At 37.1% G+C, this 24,674-nt stretch overlaps 1 protein-coding gene across 3 annotated transcripts in view; it reads left to right on the forward strand.

The window, feature by feature from the left end:
• PDSS2 (decaprenyl diphosphate synthase subunit 2) overlaps nt 1-24,674 on the forward strand; it is a 111,105-nt gene that overhangs the window by 40,631 nt on the left and 45,800 nt on the right. For all 3 annotated transcript variants that reach the window (XM_021553810.2, XM_021553811.3, XM_021553813.2), the window contains exon 2: nt 5,000-5,131. In XM_021553810.2, coding sequence (XP_021409485.1) covers nt 5,000-5,131 — 132 coding nt within the window. The remainder of the gene's footprint in view (nt 1-4,999; nt 5,132-24,674) is intronic.

Raw genomic sequence — 24,674 nt, forward strand, 5'->3', positions numbered from 1 at the left:
CCTGTTTTTACTGAAGACCTTGGTTGCAATTCATTTCCAAGTATTCCTAAGTCTAAGAGCAGCCAAGTGAAAGCATAGAAACAATGTTTTCTGTATTAGTTTTGCAGTGACTCTGCCTGCAGATGTGTAGCTATGAGCCCATAAATTTCAGGCAAGTACTTCCTCACAGGACCACAACCATTCTTGTTTTCACATGACTAAGTTACTGTTTTGACTTACTTTTAACTCTCCAAGCATCACACCACATAACCATTGAAGTTACTAAAAGGTTTCCTTGTGTCACAAGTAAAAGCCACACTTTTAAATTACCTTTTTAATTTTTTTGCCTTTGGATAAAAAGCTAGTGCAGAGAAAGGTCCTGTCTTCTTCACACCAGAGTTTTGTTTGTTGTTTGGTATGTTAAATCATGTCTTTCTTTGTAACTAACTTCACAAAGCTAATGGAGTGAGACCCCCTTATTTCTGAGACACAGGTGGAGCAGGGGAGCTGTTAAAGACCCCCTTGTAACGTGGTCTGAGAGCATATTCCTGCAAAGTGGGACAGGAACATAAATTCCTCCAAGCCTGGCATGACTCACTGCACAAGTCTGCCCTTACTGGGTAAACCCTTTAATTACCAGGCACTTACAAAATGGTGTTGAGCTCCATCCCATTTTTTACAAGACTGTTTTTCAGGTAAGGAAATTCCCCAAACCTCAATAGTAATTTTCCCTATGCAAAGAGATGTTTATTTGTCCAAACACAAAAATAAGTTTCTAAAACACACATTCTCATCCGCAGATTCTAGTGGGCTTTCGAGTTGAGATAGCATGTGGGTGGCAGAGCACCCCCCTTCTATAATTTCCTGTTAGCTGTTTAATTTGAATCCCATTTTTAAACCCTGTTCTCTCCATGTCAAGTGAGTTTGTCTCCTCTCCCCTTCTGAATCATGCTCAGAGCAAATGGCATGACAAGGCTGCTCCTTTGCAGACCTGCTGTGGAGGTTGGAATCGGCCAGGGTTTTTAATGTGCTCTGGAGAGATATGCAGAAGGATGTTTAATAAATACTTGAAACTTGAGTAGCAAGTGAAAACAAGTTGCTATAGGTTGTTGATAGCATATACCAAATGTAAAACTTTGAATGTTCTCAGTATTTAAATATATGCATGGTTGAGTGTGATCATATGGTCAGATGGTGAATCCTATGGTTCAGATATGCACATCAATAATACAGTGGTTTAACATCCATTTAAAAAATGAGTATGTCAGAGATTTTTCTCTTATTTACTTCTGACAAGTCATTAATATAGCAAATTGGATAAAAGCCCTGAGGCTGGTACTTGCATTTCTAATAAGGAAGCCAAGAATCTTGCCAAGTAGCTCCATGCCTTACCTCTAGTGATAGCTATAGAATTGTCTGTTATAATTAATTTTGACAAAATGGGTTGTGTTATTTTTAAAAGGTAACTGCACCTGTAACTATGAATGCATCCTGATAACCCTTCTATATTGAGCAAAATGAAGGGTACTTTCCTGAGAGGTTACAGACTGAAAACTCTGTTTTTATTGTCACATCTGAGATTGTCAGTTTGAATTCAGGGGTTTCTTTTTCAGAATAGTTTGTAATTCAGCCTAAAACTAGCCTGGGCTTTCAATGGCACTATCCTGTGCTTATAAATCTTCTTCATCACTGTAATTGATTTTGGTTGTGTTATAGACTTTCCCAGCTGCTTTTTATTAGAGCTGTGTGGACAGATCATTTTTCCCCCCTCCTTTTGTTTGACAGCTGAACTGGGAAGGTAGGGGAATGGAATTCCTCTGTTTTCCTTCCCCTTGTTAACTACAAGGGGCTTGTGTATGGCCTGAAACAAAACGCTTGGTCTTGTCAGTGGGACACCTTCCACAGAATGCATGGAAAGGAAGGGTAAAGATCACCGGAGGAGGTGAGGAGAGCAATGATCTGTCCGCTTCAGCCCCTGTCAGCAGTCCCGTGGCCGCCAAACACGCCTGGCTGGGGTGGAGGGGCTCCTGTGGGTAACTGATGAAAGGGCTGCAAGCCCCACCAGCTCCTGCTTGCTTGGGTCATGAGCAGAACTTTTGGCAAATACTAACAACGTTTAGCTAAACATTTAAAAACACCCTTTTGTCCTTCCCAAAATACCGTATCACATCAGTTTTGTTAGTAAATTTGTTCTGCGTGCTTCATAATTAAATTTGGATTAGCACTAGTAGCCATGAATGTGGGTCTCTTCTGCTACACCCAGTTGCAGAGTCAGTTGACTTTACAGTTGCCTGTACAGGGTTTTTTTGGTGCCTTTAGCTACCGTGAAATTACCCCTATGTCCAGCTCTTCCTTACGGTCACTGTTACAATTGCCATGTTTCCTCTCTGTTGTTTAAATTCACAGTTTAATATAATGAAAAAAGGTGCTAGGAACGTGGTTGTGTCTCAGGCAAATAATTTAAAAATCCTTATGGTATGTGAATACAAATGACGCTTGCAATGAATAGCAAATTTTTGTTCTAAGAAAAGTATAAATTACCGGTGGAGTTAAACCTGACAGATATTGGAGGTTACAATTCTACTCAAATAGCTGCACGTGTGGAGCAATACACAAAGCTGTACTAAGTGAAGGGTTTGCTCGATTTATTCTGTGCAGCAGACGGACGCTGGTAGTGGGAGGTGTAATTTGCAGCACATTAGCTATTAGCCGGTGTCACTGCCGGAGTGGGCGGTGTGAGTCTCCTGTGCCTGTGCACTGTCACACCGCGCATGTGTCGGAGCCAGGCGCTTCTCCCTTGTGCTGTAGCTTGGAATTTTTTTGTAAACGCTGTGCTGTATTTAAAACTGTGAATCTGCCAGTTTTCAACCGGGTTACTCTGTCACGCGGATAATATCTAGAGTAAATGCCTTTCCCTCCCTCAAATTCTGAATTCCAAAACGGAATCCTAGAGGTGTTTGACTTTCCTACCTTTTTCTGGTAGACAGTCCCCCGGGGATGAAGTATGTCATTTGCAGATACCCAGCCTGTAAACTTAAGAGGATGCAAAATTGTGCTAATGATTGAGAGGGTTTTTTGGGTACCCTATGCATGCACTTGTGTTGTTCAGCAGAGGTTTTCCAAAAGGCTGTCAGCTTGATGTATCTTTTTCTGTGTTCGCAATTTCACTTGGGTTGCTTTTAGTTCACTTTTTTCCCTGGAGGCACCTGTCTCCTGCCACATACCCATCAAGACTAATTGCACCATCTGGAAGACTTTTGTGTTGCTGTTACTTGTGCAGGGTATCTCTGGGGAGCTTAATTCAGAATGTGAATGTGACCCCTGAAGCCATGTCAAGTAGCTGCAGTAGTTTCTAGTGTCTAAAGGATGATCACCGGAGGCTTTATTTGTTTCAAGTCTAATGCGGTTTGCTTTAGTGTGGATATGTTACATGTCAGTAGCACAACATGTTTTGAAAATGGAGTTAAACTTTGACTACTGGTTGGTAATTCATAGAAAATCCTGTCTAAAATTACATCCAAACCATAAGTAACACAGAGGCTGTATGATTAGGTGTAGCCACGATAGACATATTGCTCCTTATTACTTGATTTTTTTGTTCTGTTCTTCCCCTCACCCCGAGTTGCACTTTTCATTAACAATTTTCTGCTAAGAATGTAAGGTATTCATTGCTAGTGGTGTTGGAAACCCCTGAACAGCCCATTACACTTGCTTTTACTATTGCTACAGACTGAGTATTTTCAACACAGGTTATTTCCTTCTTCTGTTCTCTACCTAGTCTGAATCAGGTAAAAGTATTTCACTTCTAGTGTCTGTCTAGGCAGTGGTTTATTTAAAGGCCAGTGCTCCATGTTCCTGTGGTGAACACTTTTTATATCTACTTCTATAACATCCTGTCACTTGACAAGCTGTAGAGCACTGGGCATGAAAAAGCAAGGTGTTCTGATTGTTCAGGGTATCAGTATAATTTGCTATTTTATTAAAGCATTATTCATTTCCCACAATATCTCTGTCTTTAATAATACACTCTGACTTTACCACATACATATGTGGAAAAAAGCAATTTTTTTCCTAAAACCGCATTTCTTTAAAAATGATGGAGTTTTAAATCGTGTTGAGGAAATATATTTTAATTCAGTTGCATCATCTGTATAATGTATAATTGTGAGTAATGTGGTCAACGGATGTTCAAACCAGAGAAGTACTTAGGCTACCACAAACAATTATGAATGCTGTGTACAGGATGCATACACACTATGTATTATTCATTATATGTATTTTCTGTATTTTTCCTGGGTAGTTTAATGTTCATTGTGGCTCTGACTTTGAAAATCTATAGAGTTTTAAGTGTATAACTACCGTGGCTGCATTCTGTTAACTGCATATTGGAGCATGGTAAGAAACAAATAATATATTTTTGTGTTTTGTGAGAATAGAAATATGCAGGTTAAAGACTCACAGAATGCTAAAGGCAAGCAGCTCCTCCTTAAAATCCCTCAGTACCTGTAGCCAGTAAAAAAAAAAAGGTGCATGCCACATGACCACAGTGTGCCCTTGAGCAGAGGTCTGAGCAGTGCAATCTTTCATGGGTTTGAGGGGCTGAACTAAAAAAAAAAAAATCTGCTTTGGCAAGTTATATAGAATCTCCCTTCTATTGCTTTTTATGCTGTTATGGTCAGGGTTGCTGTAAGCATGTTGTATCCTGAGCTGCCAGGCTCACTGGGTACACCTGACTTGTACATGACGTGAAATGCAAGAGACATGCTGCTCCTTGAAAATAATGAAGATTTAATTAATCCTAAATACTTGTTTTTCCCTGCAATAGTAGGATTTCATTGTAAGTGTCAGGTAAAGGATGACAAAAGGTCATGATTCATAATTGCAACTTATTTCCTGCTAACATGAATATTAAAGACATGATGAATGGATGGCAGCCTGAGGTCTAAGTCTTTTTTTCCATTTTGGTACAACCAGTGAACATGGATTGTGAAAATATGTCTTTTTTTTCCTTCTGTTTTAGGGGTTTTGTATATGATAGCCGAAACAATTTACAGATGCGAGGTCTGGTCATACTGCTTATTTCCAAAGCTGCTGGACCCAGCACAGCAGAGCTCTCTTTCCAGCATGACATGGTCAGTGGAATTTATTCCAGGTATGTAGTATGATATCAAAGCATCCTAAGTGGCCTATTCACCTGTTAAGGAAAATCAGTACTTACCTAATCACACAGCTCTGTTCCTTAAGTTTACTGTAAGCTTTCCACAGTGAAAACCATTACCATTTCCTACTCTTTGTATAACTCTTTCTGTATCTTAATTGTGGGTTTTGGGCGCAACCAAATTGAAAACACTTGGGTCAAGATAGTTAGTTGAAAGTTTACATTAAGAGGTACTCAGAATAAAAAAAAATCCCAATGCTAGAAAAAAAATGAAAATACTCTATTTAAAAATCTTATTTCCTCCAGTGTTATTTGGGTACACCTGTTTACTAGAAATTTCCGAGTGATGTGCCAGCCTTGTGGGACTCCAGTTGGTCTCATTGAGCACAGAAGTTTTTGTATATCCTGTTTGAAGGGAGGGTGTTTTCCCATGCAGCACCAGTGTAGAATCAAGTTTTTACCTCCTATGTCACAGCAGATTTACTGAGCCTACCATTATGGCTCCTTAGGCTCTCACCGAGATATTTCAGATTCATTGAGTTCCCAAACATTTTTTAAGCTTTTAAACTTAATTTCTTTATGCTAGTAACAACAGTAATGAAAATCAGTGGTTGCTGTCCTTTGTATATTTAATAGTGAAATATTCCATTGAGGTAAATAATGAGATCTATTGAAAAATTGTAAATTTTGAATTTTTGAAAATAATTTTGAAAATTTGTTTGTTGTTTGGTTGAGGAAGCAAGAGTGTTGTATATTTGGTAATTGTGTTTCTGACCTCTGTAATGCACTAAAGGAAGATGCACCAGCTTAGAGGTATGTTTGCATTGTGATTTGTTTTAAAATGCAGAGGTAGTATCACAGAACTGGAAAGACCAAACAAATAAAAATTTTGAAATCTACATAGTAGCTTAAAATAGCAGACAAGGAAAATATATATTAGTTAGTACAGGCAGAAATAACAATAAATAAGAAAAAGGACAAGGCTGTAAAGCAGGCTTGTTATGGAGAGCTGTGTTGTCCCTTTAGCTGTTTAAATCCATTCTTTTTTTGTTTCATCTGTAATGTCCCCTTAGGGTTGTAAAATTTTTATATTTATATGCAAATGATGCTGCATGAAAGCATAATTCTAGTTAGTTAATTATGGCACAGGAGGTATTTCAGTTTGTTTTGTAAATGATTAAAAAGTTTACCTTAAGTATGCCTCACAAAAGGAGAGAAAAAGCTTTTTTTTTTTTTTATAACTAAGTTCTTGAGTGTGATGATTCTGACCATGGAGGTGAAGTTTGAGCATTTAAAGCTGCCATTGGGAAGGTGACTATTGGAAGTATTCATTAAGGAGCAAATAAGACCTTGAATTAATAATGAGCCATTTGGTGTAAATGGACATCATTGGAATGATGCCAGTTCAACCAGCTGAAAATCTAGCCTAATAATCTAAGTTTGAGCAAGTCAATAGCCATTATACTATCTAGTTCAGAGTTACAAAGGTATGCCAAAAACAAAGCAGTTTTGAATCCATTCACACAGGTTCACTTAAGGTTCATTACTGTCTGCAGAAGTGATGACTGTGGAGTTGTTAATTTGAATGGATTTTCAATGACACTTTAAGTCCTGCAGCATGGTGTAAATACAAGCAAATATGCCACTGCATTTTTTTCATTTTCTGTCGTAATGGTCAGTTCTTGCCCTCTACTGAAGTTGCTGTGGGCTTTGGAATTCTTTATTTATTTAAGGTACTTCTCCAACTACACTTATTTAAATGTGAGTCTAATTTCTGATTTACATTTCTCCATTGTATATAGCTAATAGAATAGGAAGCTTGTAAAATTGTAATCTTAAAGGATTTTTGTGATATTTTTAACATGTATTATGAGCAGTGTTTTACAAACTGCCCTCTCCTGAAGACGAACAAAAGGTTGTTGTTTTCCATTAGTGCATTTTTGTCTCCTGTCTTGGTTGCAATGTAATTATATATGGTTTGTGTATATTTGACATATATATCAAAGGCAAAATATATCCCTCAGTGATACGAAGTGAAGAAATATGCTTAATCCTTTATTGCTTATATGTCTCCAGTTTTGGATAGTATTTTTTGGAAATAGATTCTCACAGATTTTCAGCTCAGCTGTAATCTATACAGCTCTTTTTGTTGCCATGCCATATAATTACTTCATCTTTATATATAATGTTTTGCTGGAAATATTATTTCTGGCACTGTAATGAGCATCTTCACTGCCTGATACTTACGTGCTGTGAACATTATATTGTGGACTATTAGCTGGGATATGGCTGACTTGATTTTAGTATACTTAATAGTGATTAATTAATTGCATTTCTGAAATCTGAGCATGAGCTAAGTTTTTCCAGTACTTGTCAGCAACTGCACCAGCCCAGTCTTTCTTTTCCCAGTGTTTGTGTTGGAACCAGCTCTTGTGCTGTATTTAAATATTCAGTCCTGCAGTAGATAGCCAGGTTACATCAGTGCTCTGTAACTGGTACTACACTAAATGTACAATCTGTGACCAGGAGGATGTAACACTGTGACAACCATTTAATTTTAAAAACCACAAAAAACCATGGTGGACTTTTTCATTCTGGAATTTGGCACATTCTGCATAAGCTCTTCTCAGTATTTAATATTCTTAAATCACAATAAAGCAATACAAAAATTAAAACAGAAAGATACTGAAAGCTGAACTTGTAATAGGAAAGAAAAATTATCCTTTTCTCTTGTTCTCTAGATATGTCAATTCAAAGGACAATTGACCTAAATGTATAAAAACAGATAATCTAGCTTCCTAACTGGCATCTGTTTTTCACTGGTACACAATGGAACAAAACCAATGCCTGCTACCAGAGAACAATCTTCTCCAGAATAATGAGGATTAGAATTTAGGTAGTTACAGGAGCAGGACTAGTGCAGTTAAATGGTGCTGTCTCTGGCCAGCATTGCCTTCAGCTTTAGCACTTCATAATTTCCAAGAGTTGTGATCTGCTTGCATTAATCCGGGGCCGTGGGGGTCATTGTGTGCAAGGGTATCATAGTAACTGCTGGTTGCCTTATGAGCCATGCTGAAGATAAGGGAGGAAGTGTTATAAAAGCCTGCCTGGCATGCTTTACGCTGTACAGCCACCTCCCTGTCGAGTTGGCAGCAACCTGACTTTATTCCCATTGGCGAGAAAAAGAACCTGGCTTTACTTCCAGCTCGGCACCAGTGATCCCAAAAGAGGATGAAGAGAAGTAGCAGCATGATAAACAGCTCGATTTCAGCTGCTGGACAGATTTCCTAAATTAAAACTTTCTGCTGGTCTCTTAGCATTAAGGAAAATATTTCCTTGGCTACAGAAGCATTGCAAATATAAGGATCAATTGTAGTGCTCACTACAGAGTATGTAAACAGTATCATGTAAGAGTTGATGTCGTTGCCTGTGCTCAAGCAAAGCATGCATCCCATATTCCCTTGAAAGTCCTTACTCCTGTGCTAAAGAGAAAGAACTCACATTTGGGTTTAGGCAGCATCGAATTAACAATAATTTATCATGCTAATAGTATCAGAGAGTACCTCAGATGTGACACAGGAGGCTAGAACTTCATGAGGGCTTTGAGATCCATTTCCTAACTGGTGATTATACTAGAGTCTGACACTGCATTGCCTTCTCTCAGAGCAAAGCTCACTTGGATAGTGAAATATGCAGCTTGCTGTTATTTTACTTTGCTGCTGGAAGTGTGGTTTGTAATTGAAACTCCAGGATCATGTGGTTTCTGAACACTGACAGCTTTATGCTTCATGGTGGAGCTACATTCTCACAGTTGAAGATACCAAGACCGGCTTGATTCTCTCTCAAAGTACCCAAAGGGATATCTTTTTCTGTTCACATCTGGCACTGCCAGACACTACTGCCTGGGGACTGAGGGATCTCCTTGTCTTTCTATTGAGTAATGAATGGCTGACGTAGCCTCTGTATTGTGGCTTAAAATGCAGTGACACCAAAGAACAAACTTGAGCCATCTCTTCAGTCCTCAGTATCCTTGGCTCTAGTACAGCAAGTTATTTTCTTCTCTCTGTTTTGCCTTTTTTCTTTTGTCTTTTCTTCCCTATTTGTGCCAATTTAAAAAATACTCCCTAGTATTTACATCCATTGAGTCAGCTCTGCAGATTTCCTTGGATGCTTGTCAGAGGTTTAAAACAATTTTTTTTCCAGTCAGGTCTGGGCATTCACACTGGTGGATCCTATGGGCTTTGACAAGCAAAGTCCTTTTAATCAATATGGAATATTGAAGTTGGAATATAGAAAATACTATTTCAGTTCTGTACTAAAACCTGGTAAATTCAGCAGATTATTGTATTTGGACTACCAATACTGGACTCTGTCCTTGCATCTTCTTTCATCAGGATGATGCAGTTGACTTCTACACCTCCAGGAATTCATCACTTTGCAAGCTGAACATGCTTTACTACAAGAAGCTACTCACTGGATAAACTTGTTTCTGCATTAGAATTCTTCCTGCTGCTTGGAAGAGTGGTGGCAATACTGTAGAGACAGGAATTGTGAACATAGATTCCTTTTCCTTAGTGTTTTAATATTTATTTTGGAACAGCATTGATGCTGCTTCCAAGGAAAGCTCAATTTCAGAGTAAGCTGGCAGCAGATGCCAAGTCCTTGTTATGGTGGTGGGTCTTTTTCTTGTTATGTTCCAATACTAAGTTGTCCTGAGTACCCTTTTTTAGAGGTGCACACACACACAGGGGTTACAGAGTGATTTCACATACTCTTTGTCATTGTAGCCATATCACAGTAATCTTGTTTTTACCTACTCCAAGGAACACTTAAATCCAGATGTTAACCAGAGGATTCATTCACCCTTAGCTTTCTTTTTCTCTGAATGTTTCTTTGATTGAAAGAAGTCAGAGGGGTGGGTGTCTTTGTAAGGACTATATGGACAGAGGACATAAAGTTACTGTCACTCTGCAGTCTATCTAGGTTTCTCCCAGCTTCTTGTTACATATGAAAACAAAGCTTTACTTAACTTAATTTCCTTTCCTGTATTCCAAAGAGCTTTATGCCATCTTCAAAGAAAGTTTGACCTTCCATTAACTTCCTTCAGGGTTAACCAGATTATTCAAGTCGGAAGGAATATCAGGAGGTCTCTAGACCCACCTCCTTCTGAAAGCAGAGTCAGCAATGAGGTCAGACTCATCTAGCTTTCTTCATGAAGGTCAGAGCTTTCAAGAACAGAGTCTTCTTCACAAGGTGATAATCAAGATGTGTTTTAAACAGATGAGTGAGAATTCTACCCCTGGACTCAGAAGAGCTCACAAGAGGCTACACTGATGTTGGCATAATTTAGCTTGTTAGGTGTCTTTATGGTCATTTGTCAGCTGAAGTATCCAAAGAACTTTCTATCCCAAGATTTTTAGAATTGGAAATGGTGACTGCTTTAAGGACACAAGCGTAAAGGTCTTTTCTGTCTTAGGGATATGCCGCTGTGTATTAGGGACAAATTGCTGTGCATTAGTGGGGACACTGGGAATCTCTTCTATTTCTCACAGGAGACAGCCCACCATCTGCAGCTTTATCTGTTCTTCTCCAAAACCCATGCCATGACTGCCATTGAGAGGCTGGTGCTGTGCTTGTTAGAGTAGTCTTTAACCACTGTAAGCAGGAGGAGCATTCAGGCTGCCTCCAGGGAATTCAACCTTATGTGAATGATGGTCCTTGGACAACTCCAGTCTGCAAAGATAAATATGGACTAGTGTAGTCAAAAGCTCAGAGGTAATATGCTGATTATAGTATGCATTTAAGTCTGAAAAAATATGCACAAATGAACATTGGTTGGTTTACTTTACTTATGCCAGTGGCCTGGACTGCTGTAGGACTAGGATTTTATGGGTGAGAAGGATCTGAAATGGCAATACTCTGCTTTATGTATTTAGCATAACAGCATATGAGGTATGAGCACACCTTCTATGGAAATTGAGAAGATGTAAGAGGTGTTCCACGTTGAGTGAAAAACAGAATAAATGCTGCATTAGGATATGCACCTTTGGCTCTGCATTCCCTGAGAGCTCCAGTTATTGGCAAGTAGCTTTTGTCCTGTTCTTGTGAATGCAGCCAAACAGCTGAGAGATGCTGATGCTCTGTTAACTCACATCTCCAGTCAGAGTTGATGGCTCCAGTAGCAAAGGGCTCCCTTTTGCTTTAGGAACAGGTCAATGCTCTCTGGGAAAGCAGGTCTTTTACTATGTAACCTGTATCTTCATTTGTTCAGCTTACCTATGAAGTTTTGTCAGCAGATTCTTTCTACTGTAGACAAATTTAAAGTTAGTTGTAATTTTAAACAGTTGTTTAAATACTTTCTAACTGGAATGTGTCTCCACATTAATCTACATTTGATTATCTATGGAAAGAAATTAGATAGTCCCTGTTTAAAAGAAAGAAAGGAAAAAACAAATCCATTACAAAGCCTCCTGGCTAATTAGCCATGGGAAACATGAGTAAATTTTGGTGAAGGTAGTGAGGTTTATTGTGTTGCTGAAGTAAATGACACTTAGAGGTTGCTTTAACCTGCTTGCTATTAAATTTTACAAAAGCCTTCTTTTTACCTTGCATGGTGTAGGCGTCTGTGGACAAATTCTCTTTGCGAGTTACTGCAAAAAGAAAAACACAAATGAAATAAAACCAAAGAAAGACCATACAAATTATGATTTTGGTCCCTACAAAAATACAAAAAGCACAAGTGTGTGACTCTTCACCTCATTTCAAATCTTGCTTTTCTTTCAATTTCTGTACTCTGAACTGCATAGGGTGTTAACTTCAGAGATTGGATTTGACTGTTTCTTACCTTCATATGTTCAAGTAAAAAAATTATTCCTTAGTCTACAATGGATTTCTATCATGTGAAAAGTACTTTCATGTTTGTAAGAACTTGGGTTTTTTTTTCCCGTTACTACTTTTCTGGGTTTACTAGTAATGGGAACTAAATTAAATTTACCTTGACCTGGTGCAATGCAGAGGGAGTGGCTGTGAACCAAAGTTTGGGAGACATCTTGCTCCATTTCACTTATCCCCATCAATGACTGCTAAATCGTGGTAGAACATGTTTAAACAAAATAAAAAGTATTAAATTAGAAAAATGTAGTAAGATCAATAGTGTGTGTAGGAACTCAAAACTCAAAGAAAGCAGAGGTGTTCTCTTTTGTGTGATGTAAGTATTTAGCCTGGAAGTTTTAGTACAGTGTAGCTGTTGCACTTTAAATTCACACTGGCTTATTGCACACAAGCCCTGGGTCTCAGCTGCAGATATTGCAGAGATTAATCTTATTAATGGAACTGCTAATTGGTGTTTGACTTCTAATTATAGTAACAATAGGCCATAACAATCAATCCTCACCTTTACTGGGGCACATTAGGACTCTTTATCATAAAAATGATTTCCTTTGGGATTTACTGTTCTTATTTCTATCATCTGGAAGGCTGGCTTTCAGCAAAGGTACAGTATCCCAGCTAGCAAGTACTTTGGAAGCTTAGCTAATTAACTGGTAGAGACAATGCATGGTCCTAAAATATTAAATATCTAAGTACATTAAGAAGTACAGAGCTCTTGACAAAATTGTTTGAAAGATAATGGGAAAAGTATGTCAAAATATGAGTAGTGATGTCTTTTATAATCTTAAAGAAATATGTAATTTTGTCTCTCAGTCCCTGGTAGCTTTCTCATAGCTTTTAGTGAGAGGAAATCTGAGCAGTTATTCTAAATTATTCTATTTAGTTTTTTTCTCTCCAGGATAAATCCTGTGAGATTCATCATCTCATTTACAAGATGAGTCTCAGGAGATGAAAAGCACATACAACTTGATTACATATTCCTATTGATCATCTTCCATCCACAACAATAAAAATCAACTCCAAATACAAATCTAACAATATTACTAATTCATTACAACCAGTACTTTTCTTCATTAACTTTTATTGTTTTCAGCATACTTAGCATGTGCAAATACAGCAATTATATGTTGAACAAGAAAATGTCTTCTCCTTACATTGCAGGTTAAATAAAAAGGCACTGCATTAGAGCTGATCAAAGCCTGTTCAGAAATATAGCTCAAATCTTGTTCAAAATAAGTTTTTAGAGCACTAGATAGCTGAGCAAGGTAAACTCAGCATGTACATCACTAAGTGTGTTTAGTTTCCATTTTAAAAAGAAAGTAATTTTCAGTATCAGAGAAAGCAAGGCAGGTATGGCTTACCTTGGAAAAGTTGTAATGGCGCCTTTTATCTGTCTGTCCAGCCCTCCCTTTTCTTGGAGCTTCTTCCTCCCACTGCTTGTGAAGTGAGAACTGGACTGCCACGATGTGCAGCATAGCATTCAAAACCAGAGGAGCAGCACTGGTGGAATTCTGCAGTGAGTCAGGAGCAGCTGTGGGAGCAACAAAGCCCTGCCTTTCACCCCACTGGGGGCTTTTCAAAGAAAGGCCAGGTGACCTGTGGGTAACAAAGCATGGCACACCCTTCCTGGGACATGGCATGGCCACACACCAGAGCACTTCACTAGAACTGTGTTTGCTGCAAAACCTTGCCCTTGAAACAATTTCCTACTTGTGAACCTTCACATTTCCTTTACAAAAAATATAATAGTATTTGTGAAGAGAAATTTCCAACCATCACCCAAGTAAAATCTAGTGCTGTGATGGAAGCACACGACAGCTTTGGGGACTGCTTATCCATCAGAACTATGACATCAACGTGACCAATTGCTTCACTCTAAATTCTTAAATGAGTGTATCTATATAATTTATTTGTCCTACAGTCCCAAAGTATTTCCCTTGCTTTTCTATCTACTGAAGTACCACCAATCATCTTTCTGTCCTATTAACATCTCTCTTGACAAATTTTGCAATGCAGTTATCCAGTTTCAAAACACATCTCTGCAATTCTTGGAAAATTATAGCAATATGAAGTTAAGTATTACAAGGCATACTGCACCAATTAATTTATTTTCTTAGTCTGATTTGGTCAGTATTCTGACATAAAGTAACTGAAAATATTAAATATTTTTCATCTGCTGGGGTGGAGTTGAGAACTCCATGAGTATATGTATATGAATATGAGACTGTATAAAGATTATGCAATGTTCTTTCTCTTCCACTTGAAATAATGGCAAGTTCTGGACCCTAATCACATTAAGTGAATGAATATTTGTTGTGGCTTCATTGGTATCTGGCCTTTAACCTTTAGTAGATTTCCATGTGCAATTTTACCGCTCTGAGATGCTTCTAGAGCAAACAATAATAAAAAAGAAAAACAGTAATAATATGCTGGTGGTGTAGTCAGGGCACTGTGTTCCTGGACAGCAAAATAGTGGGTGTACAAGTACATAGAGTACAAGAGTGATTGATGATTTGAGAAGAGGAATACGGAGCTGGAGACCTAGGGATAAAGATTTCAAGAATATGAATGCAATATGTGTTGTATTTGAGAAGGTGCTTATTGCAGTCAAAAGAGAAATCAGAAAGACAATGGTTTTTTTTATAGGGTTTGTAGCAATTCAAAACTTATGATCAGCAGTGCCAACATGATTATGGAGCATGTTTGGTATATATGGGATTTTGTGAGCTTGATTACCCAGTTCCTGGAGTTTATTTAAGTATTTGGAGTTGTAGTTTTTAATTTTTCCAAAGACTTGGCCAGATTTTTGTACATTGTTGTGGTAAGAGAAGATGTGGCCAAATAAATTATGCATGTGTTATTGCCAGAAAGGGAAGAAACATATACAAGTTCTATTTTATACTATATAGTATTTCTGATTTCTTTCTTGTAATTGCTATGTTTCACCTAGACATTGCTGCATGGAAAGCTTGCTTTAGTCTCTTATAGCTGAAATTTCATTCTGGCTTTTGATATCCATGCAACAAAACCAGTGCCAAAAGTCCAGCTACATTCATAGTTGTTCCAGTAGGCAAATTAAATTATAGCAAAACTGCAGTCAGGAAAGGATCCTATTTTGTGGACTCTGGTAGGAATTTTGCAGAAATAAAGTTTGTTCTTGAAGATGGCTTGTTAACATATAGCTGTCTTTCCATCATCACTTGCTTGGGGTTAATGTTGCTTGAATTGGTTGATGTCATTTTATCCCTTCTTAAAGTGTGTAGATTGAATCATTCTGGGATAAAAGAACTGAAAAATGAAAGCATGAAATTTTCAGATACCTTATATTTTAATAAGGTAAAAATAGATGGAAATTGTGCCAATGATATAGTAGTAAGTCATTTTTTTAATCAAAGGACACATTTTTCTCAATATCACATTGTATGTTATTTGCATAAAGTATATATGAATAATAATGACAAAACTTTGCAGACCTCAACAGCACCAAATGCTTGTTACTATGCTGATATGGTCCCAGAAGCAGCAGTCGTTGCCTTGCTCCAAAAGGTTTATTATCCTTTCCCTGCTGGCAATTCTGTCAACACACCTGGTGTAAGGAGCAAGGTCTCTGAGAAGTCTGCTGTCTCCCTTTAGCTATTAGTCTCTTTCCCTCTACATGGCAGGCAATACCCATCTGCTGCATACTTCTGCTTTATGAAAAGCGAAAGTATTCCTATAAAAAAAACATTTTAATGTATGGTAATAATGTCCCTATCCAATTCTGAACACTGAAGGTTCAGGAGTGGAGAGGAGAGCACATGTGATAACCATACTTTTAATTGCTGATTAACAGAAATGTCATTACAGCTGTTCAGAATACAACAAGTTTACTTTATAGTATGAGCTGTCTGTGGCTGTGCAACCAGTATGTTTGGATTTTTTTAATCCCCTCTGTATCTTGGATATTTATGGGTATTTCAGAATTCACAGTAATTGTTAAATAAGCATGATAAAATATATATATATATAGTTATAAAATAAACCCCAACCCTGGTACATTCTATTCTGGTGATTCACATTTTATTTTTTAATGCCTTTTTCTTGCACAGTTAGACATATGAACAATCTATTCTCTTAACAGGACTGCTCATTTATCAAGTGTTCATTCTTCATGGCATAAAAAAGGTTACCTTCTTTTTGCTCTCACATAAAAAGGTTCCATGTATTTCAGGTGTCATTAGTACTAGAGATTTAATGTCAAGGTTAGTGCACCTTATCTTTCAGCTACATTGAATACAATTACAGACAAACTCTTCATAGAGATTTCAGAGGAAAAACTGGTAGTAATAAGTCAAGCTGGCAGTCTCAGGATAGCTGACAGTGCACAGGAATGGAAGTTTCTGTTAACAGTGGTTCCAACTGTCTCCCATAGTAATTGCAAATGAAATTATAGACATGCTTCAGTCTTGCAGAGCTGAGGAACAACTAATAAAATGTAGGGAAAACTATGTTCATAAAATTAATTGTTAGTAGTCTGTTTCTTGCATTTCCCTGTGAGACCTTTTATTTCCCTTCATATCTTTTTAGCTGATTTTAATGCAATTATTCAAATATTTTGACTAAATAAACTACAGAGCAGTTGAAACTATTTTTAAACCATGATGTGAAATTTCTTATGGAATAGATGCATGAGATGTAATTGGAGAATACATGTTGTTGAGGGGCTATAGAGCAAATACAGGTAATCCTTGATGGATGGCCACCCTGGGTGTTGTCCACAAGCAGTCTGGCTGACACATGCTGCCATCATATGGAAAGGAATGTTGGTCATTTTCATAACAAAATATGTGATTTTCTCCATCATCATGTTCCTTTTGGTTTCTGCTGTGGTGATAGCAAGGTCATTCAGTCTACAAATGAATCCTTTGGTTCATACCTCATCTTTCGAGGGTTTTGGTCAACATACGTTATTCAGTTCTGAGTCTGTTGATATTTGCATCGTGTATCTTACTATCACATTTTTCCAAAGCTGTGCTACAGCAGCTGCTGCCAAAGCTTTTGATCACCTCATATCTTGCCATTTTTTGACTCTTGTTTACAATACCTAAAATTTGCTCACTTCAGTAAGCCAAAAGGAAGGCCTTCATTCTAACTCCATTGTAAACACTTCTCTTGGATTGCTTTTCTTTCACCTCATCAGTTTTAAATGTCTTATTTTTATCTTTGACTATTAGAAATATAATACATTTGTATTAAGGAAACACCAGTTTTGTTGTTTCTAAACCAGTTGCAGTTGTACAGAGGTGGGCTTTCTTGTGAGCAGTTTTTTTGGAATTGGCTGCTGGTGTTCATTTTTTAATTAATATTGCAGAATTTAAACTTAGTCTGACTTGTCTAGAAACTTAGCATAGAAATAACTCTATAAAACTTCTGTATGATGTTTTCTGTGTTCTGTTTGGACCTTTAAATTAGCCTGATGCCCTTAGGGTTGTATAAAGAATCAGGGGCTTGCATTTGTTTCACATTGCACAGGTTTAATATTTGCTTTATATTTGCTTGGTTTCTGCCTGCAGAAGTGCCACCTTGTTTGGGTAAGTAAGGTTTTGTCAGTAATAAAATGAGTTGTACAAAGGGCAGGTAGTAGGATGACCTTTTTGCAAAATATTGTTGTTAACTAAATGCAGTAAACATTTTTTTTACCAGAGTACCTGTTCAGTTGTCATAAGACTGGCATTGCCTGGAATTAATGGAATTCTTTTTACTTTTGTAAACATTTTTTTTCTAAGACAATATTAAATAAAATTTGCTTTTTGTCTTTCAAACAATTTCAAAATGCAGATAAAATTTGTTGGTCTGTTTAACTAGGAAATTTTGTAAGTAGATTGTCATATTGGAGATGTGCCATTAACATTGGTTTATGTTCTTTAGCCAGTGGCTAAGCATTCACTGAGGATGCGAGAAGTCTAGGTTTAGCTTTCTTGAGAATTTGGAAGGATGTAAAAGTACTCCTCTGTCTGAATTTTCAGAAATTTTCTCTAAATATAGGGATGTAGGATTTTTAGGTCAGGAATGCCTGAGTTAGTAATATTGTTTCCCTCCCGGTAACTAACTTAGAGGAGCGGGATTTGGAGTCCAGCTGTCCCACCTTTCTCTCCAATAATCTCCTGCATACTGACTTTTTTCACTCTTTTGCCATCTGGCTGAATGAATAATTCAAGGTTTTGTGTAACAACAGAGTAACTCGGCAGGAGTGGCCAAGGAAGGAGGTGTGAGGATGCCCTGGCCTTGAGAGCTCGGTGGCTTCCTGATGGGAGACCCAGATTTCTGAGTGATGCACTGCATGCTTCAAAAGGGGAGCTTGGCCTGGAAAGACAATTCTCTGTAGTTGGGTTGTCAGGTGGCATGTCCAGTACTTAAGTTCTTCCTCTCTTTCACAGTTTTATGACTTCCAAATGCTGGCTCTCACTTGGACTTTGGGGCACATTGACATGTTTTTAAGCAATAAAACACATCCTTGCTGATAAGTTTTCACTTTGCCTTGTTACAGCTTTTCACTCCTATACCATCTATAAACACAAAAAGGCAGGAAAATAAATGTCTCCAACTCTAATTTTCTAACTGGAAGTCAACACATGCAGCTGACTAGAAAGGTACTTTATATCATCTTATAGGTGTTTTCTCAGTGATGACACTCTAGTTATTTGAGACAACTGTTTTTTCCACCTGCTGTGAAGAATGAGTTGCCTTTTGGACACTTAAATATTTCCATGCTGTTAAAGTAGCAGATTGAAAAGCAGATGAGAAAGTTCAAAGCCAAGGCTGAAAGTTCAGTTTCAACTTTTCGTTTTCTGACTTTTGTCACTTTGTGTTACAACCTGTTGTTTTCACTTAAAGTTTTTAATTAAGAAGTATCAAGTTTACCCATTTAAAATCCGTTATCTTTCTTCACAGCAAATGAAAGTGAATTTCATTCCTTTTAGTATCCTGTGTTAGATAATAATTGAGAGAATAATAGATTCCAGGGACCTTTGATCTACCATTACTGTAAAATAAAAATAAAACTTTATTTTTTTTCTCCCACTGACCATAATGATTTTAACCTTGTGTACTAATTTGAATGGGCTTGTGGGGGCAGAGTCTTAAATGAGACACAAATGAAGGAAAAATTGCTAATGCTGCCACTGTATATCTAATGAGCACTGTGTAATAAACCATAACCTCTTCAACATTTCTGTGGAAAATGGTGTGATTATTTTGGATGGCTGGCCCTCTGTGTATGGCTCATTACCATCTGGCATAATGTGTATTGATATAGCCTGTAATTGTCAACTCTTATTTGACATGCTGGCTTTAATAAATGTGACTTGCATGACTAGAACCTCCTAATGGTTATATGGAAAACTGTAATTAAATAAAATATGTATACTTATGTAAAACACACACCCTTATATCCATAAAATAATTTTGTAGAAAATCTGTTTTTATTTATCTCCTGTTCTTAGTGGGAATATTTGTATGTATTCCCAGGTTAGTACTGCATTACTAGTGTGAATACCTAAATATGTGAAGACAGACATGAATCTTGAATGTAGGTTGTTTCCTCTTGCAGAACTTGCTTCAAATATATTTTGAAATATTTATTTTCTGTGCACTTTAAGACAGAATTAATATACCTGGCATAATAGAAGAGTTTCCCTGCCCGATGGCAGCTGTGTGTGCTCGTGCACTGGGAGTGGGAGGTAACTAATGGGCCGAATGGTTCTGGTTTTGGTGTTTCTCCTGAAGAAGGTGGCTGAAATAAATGCCTTTGTAAATCTTAGTGCTGAAAGTATTTATACCTCCTTAAAGGAAAACGGGCTTCTGGCCAATGGTAAGTTTTCAGATAGAGGAACCAACATATGCTGCTAAATCTAGTCATCTTCTGTTTATTTTCTGAAAAGTTGCCTTTCCTTGCCTTCACTGTTCATTCATATATGAATAACTAAGAAATACCATTCTGGTAGTCATGTTGGCTGCCTTACAAAATATAGGATTCCCCCAACTTTAATAAATTTTAATATTTGTGCAATGGGTGTTCATCAGGTGTTACCTTCAATGGCACTGTTGATGGAGAATCCATTGCTGCTCTTTGTAAGAGATTTTGGAAAGTGCCTTCCCTTTATTCTTTTTGGATTTCCTTAGGTTCAGGCTATTGGATCTTATTTTATGTTTGCTTGATAATCAGCATATTCTGTTTTCTGTAATGTAGATGCTTTGTTTTCTGTAGTGTAGATGCTTAAACTTTCTTTGAATATCTGTGACCAAATCTACTGATTTAATATCAGCCTTCTCCATGCATAAAATAGGTTCTGTTCCTCACTTCATCTGTTTTCTTTGCTTTGATTGTTAGGACAAAAACGTTGGGAAGTCATACTTTCTCAAATTCTTATTGACTGAAGTTTTCAAGCGATAATTTTTACTGGCATCAGAAACTCAGATTTTTACTGGTATCAGAAACTACTTTTACTAATATTCTTCCCTTGAATCATCTGTGGATCCTACTGGTCTATTTGACCATATTCTGTATGTTGTATGTATGTCGTTGAATTCTGTATCTTAGCTGATTATCTTGGATGGCCTGTTCCTTTACCTTCCTTCCACCCTTTTCCAAACTTTGGGTGCTTTCTTCTTGAAAGAGTCTCTCGTCCTGCATATCTGTGGTCTGCATTGAGATCTTTTGATTGATCTTTTTTTTTTTTTTTTGCATTGCATATTTTAACTTGAATAAAGCATATTGAACCAGCTCAACTGAATATGTATTGAGGATGATTCACTCTCTTTGCTGTTTATTAGCTGTGTTAATCCTTTTCTGTTGCCTTGTCTGCTAAGTTCTCTGGACATGCTAACTGTAAAATCTTACCCACTGCCTGCTGTTCATGACCAATATTCACTTCTGGGCTGATATAATAGGCTTTTATAGTGCCTTACCTTTATGCAGTTTTGTTTCTGCCTAACCTTACATAATGGACCAATGCAGTTCTTAAAGTTGTTCTTGGTTTTGAGGCTTTTTTAGTATATCCATTTTTAAATTGTTGTTGCTCAGCTCCCTCTCCATCTCTGCATTTTCCCATCCAGTTCTTTATCAATTTTCTTCCTTGCTTAGTTTCTCTGGTTTGTGTTTGTTCCTATCAGTTTGTCTAAGCTAGATAGAGAAGGAATTATAGCTGATTCAGCTTTGTCTAAACCATGATTTTTTTGCTTTTTGTTTTAGTTTTTAATCAGCTTAGTCTTTTTAATTGGGGATTTGTGGCTCTTTGGTCATATAGTGAAATATTAATAACGAGTTTCCAAAAAGTATTCATATTTTTCTTTTTAATTTATCTAACTAATTCAACTTGTTTTATAATTGAAAGTATTGATCATGTATAAGATATGCCTGTGAATATTATCTGTCATATTTATAAAAAATGTTTGTATATAGGTTTAGATTATATTGTTTTCATATAAGACATGTATTGAACTCATGTTCACTTGTACCTAGATTTTTCTGATATGAGGTCTTTGTAGCAAATAGAATCTTTACTAAAGAGAATTCAGGTTAAATGCAACATTTCTCTAGCTAGCAAAATTCCTTTTAGAAATTCAACTAGTGTCAGTACACTGTCAATATACCTATGTATTGCCAATATACATTATTGCATGAGCATACTGAACACTGAATATATGCATCATTATTTACAAAATAAGAGAAGTAGGTCTCTGAAGAAGTAAACATCTTAGCTTGTGCTGTTACTTGATTAAGTACTTAATATAGTCTACATAGCTGTTCATATAGTCTATAGGAGATACCAACTGGAATTTCAACCTGTCTTTTATTAGAAGTTTAAATCTTGATAATTGCTTTATAAAAACACAATATTGTATTTGACAGCTTTACTTCTCTCTGGAAATGTGACTCTTCCCATAGGGATAATCACTGATTTTAAAATGTGGTTATGATATGTGATTTTATAAGTTTGACAATATGCTTATAAATTAGTAGCTCTCAATTTTATTATTGATTTTTGGCACCAGTGTTCAAGTAATCCAAGAAGTCTTTTTCCAGAAAACTTACTAATTTTTTCTTTCTATCTTTAGGTGAACACTCATGGTTTTTCCTTTAGTTAGTTAGTTAGGTTAAGCTAGCCATCCTTCCTGTAAAAAATAAAAAAGCCATAAAACCTAAGCTGTAAAGCTATTTTTTTAACAATACTTACGTAAGTACTGGCTCATGTCTCAAGTTTGTTTCTTCTCTAGCAGTGTAGGAAGGATCTCCAGATCTCTGAGAACAGGAAAAGTAATTGATATCTCCCTTTCTAACAGTTTCTAGTGCTTATGAAATCTGTAATAACTGAAATAAGATCCAAAGCTATTTAAGTTTCACATGTCCTGGTTTATGGGGATTAAAAAACATACCTAGGCCTGCCACCACATTTCACTGTTCTTTTAATACCTGTCCCTTGCAGAATGTCCTTTGTATCCTTCTTGCTAATGAAGTCCCAACATGACAAGATTTGTCTGTACAGCAAGTGCATCTGGATTCTTAACCATGTCAGCCCAGCCCACCTGCTCCTCACTGTTCACACAGCTGCATTGTCAGTGGTTTCTGGATCTTGCAGTAGCTAGGTATTTCTTACTGGGCAAGTTTCCTCTTGATATTCCCTCTATTGGTCCCAGCCTGCATGCCTTCCTCTGGGAAATGGAAAATATCAGTTTGACTTAGTGATTCTGGTGGTATTTTCCTTCTGACTTTTCAGATTAACACTTTCCTTTTAAACCGAGCTTGAGGTAGTAATCCTTACCAGGTCTTTGTCTTGATTCTCTCACCTATTTTCCATAATTGATGCTTTTGTTTCCAGGCTGGGATTATTTTTCTTTTGGGCTGTGTAACTTGAAAAAGGAGTTGCCATGATGAGGCCACCCAACCCAAGGACAATGTGCTATAGGTTGTGATCACTGGCCACTGATGCTGATTATAGGAGCAAGCCAGACACAAGTTCAGCATCTAGGGCTTCGATTTGCTGGGGATGGTGGTGCAAGTGTGGATTCTTGCAGGCTGGTACGGGTAGCTGGCTCCCAGGCTGGAGGGCTCCTGGCTATGCTGTGGTGACACACTGGTGGCCGCGTCAGTGGCACTAGTCAGAAGCTAATACAAATTGGTTCACTTGCATATTGCTGTCTGGAGTACAAAATGGGAATTGGTTGTTCTGCAGTAGCCCTAACAATGAAGCCAAGACCTGCAAAAACCCTTCTTCAAAATTCCTACGCTACGGAAGGGACCAGGACCCTGACTTCCAGTCAGGCTTTTCATTCTCCACTGCCAACCACCTACAATACTTAGGGAAACTGGCTTGCCAAGTTCAAGTGAATGTCTGCTCACTAAAAATCAGAAAACATTTTCAAATCCTATAATAGGCTGAGGGAAGATCTTACTAAGACAAGTTATAGAAAATAACCTAAGCAATAATCAGTGGTGGGGGAGACAGAGAGTGAAAAGATATTTTCAAAAATAAATTAAGAAAAATACATGAAGGAGCATTGATAGAAATTTTACTTCAAAAACTTTGTGATACTAGGAAGGGAAGGAGATGAAAGAGGTAGGATATGTAGCCAGTTTAAAAATAAACTGGTTGTTAGGAATGCAATAAGACAGCATATTCAACAAACTTCATAGACTTGATGTCTTTAAACTTGATTTATCCCTCAGGTAGAAGACAGTCCTATGTCTTAGGACCAGAGAAATCCTGGTCTCTAACCTTGTTAAAGGATAGGAGTTGGTAGATGTTTTCTGCTTTTAACAGATACGAGTCACGGTAATGCAGTGAATATTTGGTACTCTTCTCAAATCTGCCACTTTACCCTGAAAATTTTCCCTGTTAATGAAATCACAGCATCTGCCATACATGTTGACTGGCCTAAACACCTGCCCCCACTGCCATTTAATTTCTTATGAAAGAAACTATATATACAGAAGATGGGAATGAGACTTTCCATCACTATGATGCTATTTGTTACTCACTATGCATTGTTCTTCTAATCATGGTTTATTTACCATGGCATTGACTATGACAGGTGAATGGGAAAAAGAACTGTAAAAATCACTTCGCTTTCTTGCTGTAACTAAGTGAACTGTCTTGGTGCAGCATCAGCTAGTACCCAGACTATACAGTATCAACTTGAATGTAGTTTAAGCACCTTCTTGTCTTCATAGAACTTTTCTTTCTGTTCAGTGTTCAAAAAAAATGTAAAATTGGATACCAAATGCTGCCCAAATACATAGTCAGTACCTGAAATAATTACTTTAATTCTTTAGTTAATGCTTTTTCATATGTAATTTTCTATTAAAGACACAATTTCTTTTTATTTCAAATTCATAGGTATGTGTATATAAAGATTATTATAGTTGTCACTGAAATGGAATGGATACTGATACTTTTAATTTTTTTAAAGTCCTGAATGTAAGGCTTTTCATCCAAATCAATCCTTTTTGTATTGAAGGGAAACTGTTGAATTGACAATCACAAAGAAAATGTTCAAATCTTGAGTGTGTACTGTTAGTCACTGTAATTCAAAGCTTCAATGATAAGAGTTCTTACAGTATTTTTGATCTATCAGTTTCATTATCTTTGTTCATTGTGGTTGCCTCAAAAAT

The sequence above is a fragment of the Lonchura striata genome, chromosome 3 (genome assembly GCF_046129695.1).
Source record: "Lonchura striata isolate bLonStr1 chromosome 3, bLonStr1.mat, whole genome shotgun sequence".
Classification (NCBI taxonomy): Eukaryota; Metazoa; Chordata; class Aves; order Passeriformes; family Estrildidae; genus Lonchura; species Lonchura striata.